This window comes from Diplotaxodon limnothrissa, linkage group LG1 (assembly GCF_057381915.1).
Source record: "Diplotaxodon limnothrissa isolate DT_005_m linkage group LG1, D_limnothrissa_male_GT1.1, whole genome shotgun sequence".
NCBI lineage: Eukaryota > Metazoa > Chordata > Actinopteri > Cichliformes > Cichlidae > Diplotaxodon > Diplotaxodon limnothrissa.
Window position 1 is genome coordinate 9115974 of NC_140596.1, and position 9123 is coordinate 9125096.

Genomic DNA, 9123 nt, shown 5'->3' on the forward strand with positions numbered 1-9123 from the left:
AGCAGCACGTGCGGGAAAAACTCCAAGCATTCCGGAGGGAGCAAGCAAAAGTGTCAGCAGACGAGTGAACAGCTGATGGCGGGACAACGGTGAGATAGCTGGCGGTAGAGTTTTGATAATCTAACCGCAGGAACACTGACTTTCGTATCCTTCAGAATTCATATTTCTTTAGGTTGGTGCCTACGGACATGGTTAGAGAACCACCACGTTATGTCTAGTAGCGATAAGAGACTGTTTCGTTTATTTTTTGCCCTTTTTTGGCTTTTTTGTCGGTCACTCCCCTCTTGTCGGATGAGGGGCCCCACCCTGTGGCCAGTCCCCTCAATGTCAAAGGATACTGTTATATCCTTTGTATTGGAAGCTCCTGTTAATGTTTTGTGTGTTTGCTGTTCAGTGAGTTCTGGTTGTGATGTTCTGAGGTCTGGGTTGATTATGTTGTATTCCACATATCCACTTGATGGCTTATAATTTCTATAAAATGCTGTCACTAAATGTAAATGGCCTGAATAGCCCTATTAAAAGAAGCAAATTAATTGCCAAATTGAAAAAGGAGACAGTAGACTTGGCATATTGGCAAGAAACTCATCTAGATAATGCAGAACATGAGAAATTAAAAAAGATGGGTTTCAGACATACATTTTATTCATCGTATAGGGCCGGGAAAAAACGAGGAGTAGCTATCCTTATCTCAAATAAAATAAAATTTGAACATATATCTACTATAAGTGATAAGGAAGGTCGGTTTGTTTTAGTAAAAGGTAGAATAGAGAATAAGACGGTCACACTATTAAATGTCTATGCACCCCCAGGAAGCAACGCAAGCTTCTTTAAGAAGATATTTGATTTGATCTCTAAGGAAACGGTGGGAACTCTTATTTGTGCAGGAGATTTTAATTTACTGTTAAATCCCAGATTAGACTCAAATAATAGGGACAGGAAAAGCACGTCTGGAGGGAAACGGGTTAAAGGAATGTTAACGGAATTAGGGCTTATTGACGTGTGGCGATCTATCCATGGGTCAGCGTCAGGATTCACTTTTTACTCTGCTCGACACTCAGTGTATTCGAGGATAGATTACTGTTTTATGTTTAATAGGGATTTACACAGGATAAAAGATTGCAGAATAGGTCCAAGAGATGTCTCTGACCACAGTGGACTTTATATAACGTTACATTTGGACGGGACACGGAAGACAACTTTGTGGAGACTAAATACCGGTATGTTAAATGACCCCGCTTTTGTGAAACAAATGACAGCCGATCTTAACTTGTACCTGCAGGACAATGATAATGGAGAGACAAATCACAGTATTGTATGGGATGCAGCCAAAGCTGTCCTCAGAGGTAAAATAATTGCGTGGTCGACCATGATTAAAAAGAAAAAGTCACAAGAATTGTTACAACTGCAGAATAGATTAATGGCCTTGGAACAGTCAGGTCTAAAGGATAAAAATACTACAGTAACCCACCAGATCAGACAGATTAAGCAGGAGATAGATAAGATATTGAGCGAAGAAGTAGAGAAAAACATAAGGTTCATGAAACAGAGGTATTATGAGGCGGGGCCTAAGGCGGCGAAGCAGTTGGCGTGGCGGATTAGAAAACAGCAAGCTGAAAATAATATTTATAAGATTAGAGACCCGGTTGGTAACAATGTTGTAACTGACCTGGATAAAATTCAAAAAGCGTTTGAAAAGTATTACAAATCCTTATATAGTCAATCTACTCAGGGTGATGTAAATAAGATGACTGACTTTTTGAATTCCTTAGACCTGCCTACGATTGGTCGAGAAGCAAATAGTAAGTTAACGTCCTTAATATCTCGGGAAGAAATAATTAAAGCTATCTCCAGCCTTAAATCCAATAAATCACCAGGTACCGACGGGCTCCCTGCCGAATGGTACAAAACCATGAGGGAAAGCCTTCTTCCCCTGTTGGAAACTAGTTTTAACTACATTTTGAAAGGAGGTCTGGTACCTCCCTCTTGGAAGGAGGCCTTCATATCGGTTTTGCCAAAGGGGGGACAGGATAGACTAAACTGCAAATCTTATAGGCCTATAAGTGTCCTGAACTTAGACTATAAACTATACACAACTATTTTGGTGCGAAGAATGGATGCTGTAATGCCTTCTTTGATTGATGAAGACCAAACGGGTTTCTTGAAAAATAGACAAACCCACGATAATATTAGACGAGCTTTACACATCATCGAACACATTAATAATAAGAAAAAAAGCTCAATTATTCTTAGCTTAGATGCTGAAAAAGCATATGATTCAGTGAATTGGGACTTCCTCTTCCTAGTGATGAAAAGATTTGGTTTCTGTAGCGAGTTTATAAGATGTTTCCAAGCTCTTTATTCTCTCCCTACTGCCAGAATAAAAATTAACGGTAGCCTCTCCGATACTATTTTTTTAGAACGAGGATGTAGACAGGGGTGTCCAGCAAGCCCCTACCTCTTCAACTTGTTTATCGAACCTCTAGCCCAGGCTATACGTCAGGAAACATCGTTGAAAGGGATTGTAATAGGAGGGGACGAGTACAAGGTGTGTTTATATGCAGATGATGTCTTGGTGACAATCATGGATCCCAGCTCAGGTATACCAGTATTAATGGGGATGTTGGAAACATATGGCCTGTATTCAGGGTATGTCCTTAATGTCAAAAAAACTCAAGTTCTGTCATTTAATTTTTCTCCGGACCAGACACTACTGGCAAAATTCAAGTTTAATTGGGAGGCAACTGCTATCAAATATTTGGGAGTGTTTCTGCCTAGAGATCTGACACAACTGTACGATATTAATTACAGTCGTATTAATAGAGAAATATATAGCGATCTCAACATTTGGGCCTTGCTCCCTCTCGACCTTGGCAACAGGATACAGATAATTAAAATGAATATTCTCCCCAAACTACTCTATCTTTTTCTTGCTTTACCTATTCAAATTCCAGAGAAGCAATTCAGGGAATGGAATAAGCAGATTTCGAGATTCATTTGGCTTAACAAAAGACCACGGGTGAAGTTCTCTACTTTGCAGTTGCCGAAAGACAAAGGGGGCTTGGCTCTACCTTCATTAAGGAATTACTACTTATCTGCTCAGCTGAGGTCCTTGGTGTGTTGGTGTAATCCATCTTTTTGTGCGAGGTGGAAGACTATTGAGATGTCTCTCTCAGACACGCCAATCCAGTCTAGACTTGGTCACGCGGCTTCTGATTTGGACGATACCTTGACGCCCAGCCACTGGGTCACTTTTACATTAAAAATATGGAGGGGAGTGGTCAAGCAGGCGCAACTCCAGGAAGAGATAAAACTTCTGAGGTGGCCAGCGTATGACCCTGATTTTCTACCTGCTTCCCACGATAGTAGATTTAAACAATGGGTGTGGCATGGAATCATTGCTGGGTGTTTGGTTATTGTAAAATCTAAAATTATGGCTTTTGATACCCTATGCAAGACTTACGATCTCAGGAAACAAGACTTTTTTCGATACTTGCAACTCCGTGACTATATTGGCAAAAGACTGAAGAGCTGTGTCCGTGGAGACTTCTCGATTGTTAATATTTTCATTGATGCTTATGACTCTGGGAGTAACAGAGCCTTGATAAGTAAACTGTATAAATGTCTGATTAAGCTCAAAGGGCACTCAACGATTTACATAAAGCAGAAATGGGAAAAAGAAATGGACATTGTGATTACAGAAGATGGGTGGGCACGGATCTGGGAGACACAGTTTACCACGACTAACTCCAACATGTGGCGGGACTTCTGCTGGAAGAACATTATACGCTATTTCATAACGCCTAAACAGAAGTCTAAATTCAGTGCTACACCTGCGTTTTGCTGGAGGAATTGTGGGGAAGTCATGGCTGATTACGGTCATATATTCTGGTCCTGCCCACTCATACGACCCTTCTGGACGGAAGTTATAAAGATAATTACAGAGGTGTTGGGATTCCACGTGTCTTGTACATTTACCTCATTGTATCTGGGATATTTTACAGACGATTTAGTTGCAGATGATGTTTACCTTCTGAAAGTTCTCTTGGCTTCTGCGAAGAAGGCCATAACAAAACGCTGGCTCTGTAGAGATCCTCCCACTGTAACACTTTTTACCTCTATAGTGGAAGACGTCAAATTGATGGAATGTATGACTTTCACTCTGCGACTGCAGGGAGATTTGGGAAGGAGACGGTGGAGAAAATGGCTGGACTTTACAGCTTGTGGCAGCACCCTTTGATGCATAGAATTAGCAATGCAGACTTGTTGACGTATGTATGTGTGGATGTGCAGATGTATGTACAGGTGTATGTTATCTTCCCATGACCTCATACTGTTTCTGTTTTTTCTTTTTTCTTTTATCTTGTTGCATAAAAATGTTCCTAAACAAATAAAAAGTGTCAAAAAAAATAAAGAAAGCCCAGCAGAGGATGTACTTCCTGAGGCAGCTGAAGAAATTCAACCTGCCAACACGGACGATGACGCAATTCTACACTGCAATCATCGAGTCCATCCGCACCTCCTCCATCACCGTGTGGTACGCTGGAGCCACTATCAGGGACAAACAGAGACTGCAGCGTGTTGTGCGCTCTGCTGAGAAAGTGATTGGCTGCAGACTCCCATCTCTGCAGGACCTGTACACCTCCAGGACACTGGGGCGTGCAGCTCGGATCACAGCTGACCCTTCTCACCCTGGACACAGTCTGTTTGACCTGCTCCCCTCAGGCAGGAGGCTCCGGTCCATTCGCACCAGAACCTCTCGCCATAAGAACAGTTTCTTCCCCTCTGCTGTTGGACACATGAACAATAACCGTATGACTGTTCCCACCACTTACACATGACCCTACGCTGTGTTCACTGCATCATTCCATGTTTGGCACTGATCACCACCTGCACTCATGTATATATCTATCTACTTAGCACTTTTAATTTTTATTTTTATGTTTATTTAAGCGTTGTCTGACAGTATGTTTTGCACTAAGTACCCCAGCAATTTCCTAATGTTGTAAACCTGCTCAACATTTGGCAATAAAACCCTTTCTGATTCTGATTCTGATTCTAAATACATTAGAGGATCCACACTACAGCCTGGAATATCTGCGAGTGACCAGCAGGCAGTTTTAAAGCGATGCTTGACAAGCAACTCATTTCCAGTGCATACACAACTTAAGAGCAGATCAGCACCCAGAAAAGGAAACTTTAACTAGTTGTTTTTGCACTTATCCATGTAAATGGTAGGCAGTCACAGCAGGTGTGCTGTGGCAAATGTTATCATAGGAAAAATGTAGGTGCATGTATGTTTTACTTTCTCTTGGCTTACTATATCCTTCACATTGATAGGCATGCCATTTGTTCAGTGCTCTGGTGGGATACGTAGAGATGCTTTTTTCACATCAGCTCTCTGGACTGAGCCAGTAATGAAGCTGTAATGTTGAGTACTAGGAATACAATCTGACAGGAAAACTTAATTCTTAACCTTATTTTGGAGAAGATTTACTAAACTTTCGAAGAGCTTTGTATTGGATTTAATTAGTGCATGCATTTTTAATGTCCCACTAACTAGTGAATTTAAAGTTATGGGTGTCTGCTCATTCAAGATTCAAGATAGCTGCCAAATTCCCAGAATCACAAATTGCATCAAATGGGAAGTTGGCCCCACCTATTCGCAGTTCAAACCAAACCATCTGTTTGCAAGAGGCAGCCAATCAGAAGGTTGGCTTGAAGAAGCAAAACTAATGGCTTGTTTCAAACAACTGAACAAGGGCCAGCGTAAAGGTCTAGTTTAACAACATGGATAATTTTAAACTGTTAAACCAATGCAACGCTACACTAGTAGAGTTGCAAATGAGTATAATAATCTTTCTGATTTTTCTGTCTTTCTCCTTCCTTTTGTCTCATTTGAACAGCAACACTGTGTGCCGTTGGTTGCAGCAGTGAGAGTCTACAGCTACCAGCTATCATGTGGGTTCTGTGGTCTCACCTGTGGAGAGGTTACTCTGAAGGATGTCCCTGTGGTGGGGGTAGCAGGTCGTGGAGAAATGTTGTTCTGGGCCTGGGCTTGGGCTTGAGCTTGTGCTTGTGCTTGAGCTTGAGCCAAAGCCTGCTGGGGAACCATCACCAGCTGTCCTAACTCTGTGCGTACCAACACCATACCTAAGGAAGAGCAGGAAACATAAATTAGAGAACACCACAACATAAATACCGCAGAAGAACAGCTAAAGCAGCCACTAAAAAAAATACTGTATATTTCACATGTTATACTGCAGGTATATCACTGCACTACAACCTTATAAAACACTGCAATTTTACAAAAGTAATATTTCATGACAGGATCTAGACTTTGTAAGATGTTACAGTAGTGCACATATTATAATCAAAGACTGAAGTATTTGCTTCAGGCTCTGATCATGAGCGAATTACACAAACTCTCCCTTCGTTTTAAAGGACCAGGACTGCAGTTATTATAACCCCACACCTGGCCGTGATAAAATATTTTATTACACATTTGTTTATCTTTGCAGAATTTCCATAAAGAGAAAAGGACATGAGGTCAATAGTAAGGTTAACAGCATGTTCTGATCATGCTCTTGAAAATGTAACTGAGCTATTATTTCTGAGGTCAGATGACTCATTCAAGCAGTGCAGCACAAAAACCATTATGACCACTTTCCTCTGTTATTACCTGCCCCTTTACAAGTACAGAATATGAGCTTCTATTGAATTTACACTGTTTAAAATATAACAGCTAAATTAGGGATATAAATATGGCTCATCTATTGGGTAAGCTATAATTTGAACTACTGGAATCCTGGACTACTGAATTGTTGTTGTAATAACAAAAGTTAGCTACATAAAAAAAACAATATCTACTCAAATATTTTTTGACAACATATTGCAGTCTCAAAGCATCAGTGGCCACTGTCTGCACACTAGAGCTGCCCAAAGCATTTCTCTGTGCCTCTCAAAGTTTCCTTAGAGGTCTTTTGTGATTCTACTCATCTTCAGTGTACTATTATTATCCTGCATAAATAAACATTTAAATTGATGTTTTTTGCTCTAGGTTTACCACACACACACACAAGGTGTTTGTGCTTATTGCATCTATCTGTATAAATACTTTGATTTCTGTCTTTTTCACCCCGGTTTTATCTTTTTTCCAATTACAAACAAACAAACCAAACAAGAAAATCAGGGTTTTTCCTGTTTCCAAAAAATTTTGACTTTGACCTTTGTGTAAATGAAAATCACCAGGACTGTAATGAAAATATTTTACTTAAACATTTAGTCAAACATAAAACACAGATTTATTTAGCAAATGATCAGAAATAACATGGAAATCCACAAACTTCTGTTATGTAAGGTACAACACTCCTTGCCATACATATATGTAGATTATTCATGCCCAAAGGCCTATTTTGAGCCAGGGAAAATCCGGAGGATGTCACACACAATCTTCTATTATGGGAGAGTCCAACACACACCGAGCCCTTTTAACAACCACAACCAGGATTCTCTGGCTTGGTTGTTAGCCCTCCTGCTAACCTTACCTTGTGGGATGGTAAACCCAGGGGGCAGCTGAATGGTGGTCTGCTGCTGAGGCGGTCTGACAATCAGTTGGGGGGTTACAATCCTTTGTGGGGCTGTAAGTCCAGGACGGGGTTGTGACTGTGCAGATGTGGCCACAGCAGGTGTTGGGGAGGGAGCTGTTGGCCTAACCATAGTAATAGTGGTGGTCACCGATGTGGTCTGACCAGCTCCACATACTGAACTAGTTGCCATCCCTGTAACACACGCAGCAGGTGTGATGGAGTTCAGAGGCTGAGTTATTGTTATTGTTGTTGTTGCTGCAGCTGTAGTAGTTGTTGGTGTGACAATAGATGAAGAAGTAGAAGGAGGAGGAGGAGGAGGAAGAGGAGGAGAGGAAGTGGAAACAGTATTTACTACAGAGTTGACAACGCTAGACTGGGTTAACATTACAATTTTGGACTGACAATCGTCTGTTTTGGAAGCCCCAGTGTCTGTGACCATTTTGGTTTGGTTCCCCGGGGAAGCTAAAGAGGTAACGGGTCCTATACGAGCACCCTGCTGGACCAAGGCCGAAACACTGGTCCCGTTGCCGTTCTGGGCTATACTGGCAACAATATGACTCGGGAGTCTATGCAAAGCAATAGTAGGAGTCCCCCTGTCGAGAGCAATAGCCGACTGACCCACAGGCAGGCTCGCGTTGGATAAGGTGAACGTCGAAGTGTTAATAGAGGTTGTGACGGGTCGTCCAGAGTTTGGTGTACTTGCACTCGTATCCACTTGGCTAACGCTGTCGACCACCGCTGTGTTGCTGTTCCTCCGCGTTGTTACAGCTGCGCCGTTCAAACTCTTTATCCGCGCCGAAGCGCTCCTCCGCGGCGTCGTTATGCGTTTTCTCGGCGGGGTTGCTCCCGTCGACGTCTCACCTGTGCCCACGGTAACCTTAGAGCCCTGGCTGGATGTGGTGGTGCTGATGCTGGCTGGCGGCAGAGATGCCAAAGTTGACACACCAGATGCAGTCAGTGTTGTGATGGATGCTCCATGTGATTGCGAGCCGCTGCTAGTGGCGCTCACACAGTCACCCGAAGTGGTGGAAGGCTCGCCAAAAGAAGGGCTGCAGCCCGGTGAAGGAGATGTGACAGTCTTATCCGGGCTAACGTCTTTAGAGTTGATCTCCTGGCGCATCTCAGTTTTATTACGGCGTCCTTGTTGTTGTTGTTGTTCTAGTGTTGTGGTGCTCACTGGAGCTGGTAGCGTTTTTCCTAAGTGATGGTTAGCGGGGGCCACAGAGCCAGCGCCTCCGTTTTCGTCTGCTTTACCAGCCGGGTTGCTTTGTCCAGCAAGCTGTGACTCCAATGAGCCCACTAGGTCGCTCACAGCTTTTTCATCCACCTCCGAAAAGAGCATATCTTCCAGGGGGTCGGAGGCGCCCGCCATCTCTGATCACAGATAGCCGTCTTCTATTTTTTTTACAATGCGCCTGCGTGTTACTAGGCATTGTGGGAATGGAGCTGACGTCATCAAATAAGGGGGGTATAAATGGAGGAAGGGGCGTCCTAGGTGTAGCCGTAAGTCTGTGGTTATTGTATCCTATTTATTATG

The 9123-nt window shown here is 42.6% G+C and overlaps 1 protein-coding gene across 2 annotated transcripts in view; it reads right to left on the reverse strand.

Moving 5' to 3' along the window:
• LOC146639381 (transcription initiation factor TFIID subunit 4) overlaps positions 1–8964 on the reverse strand; it is a 107898-nt gene extending 98934 nt beyond the window's left edge. For both annotated transcript variants that reach the window (XM_085362539.1, XM_085362611.1), the window contains exons 1-2: positions 7545–8964; positions 5978–6150 (exon numbers count right to left, since the gene is read on the reverse strand). In XM_085362539.1, coding sequence (XP_085218665.1) covers positions 5978–6150; positions 7545–8958 — 1587 coding nt within the window. In that variant the 5' untranslated portion in view covers positions 8959–8964. The remainder of the gene's footprint in view (positions 1–5977; positions 6151–7544) is intronic.
• Positions 8965–9123: the final 159 nt, after the last annotated feature.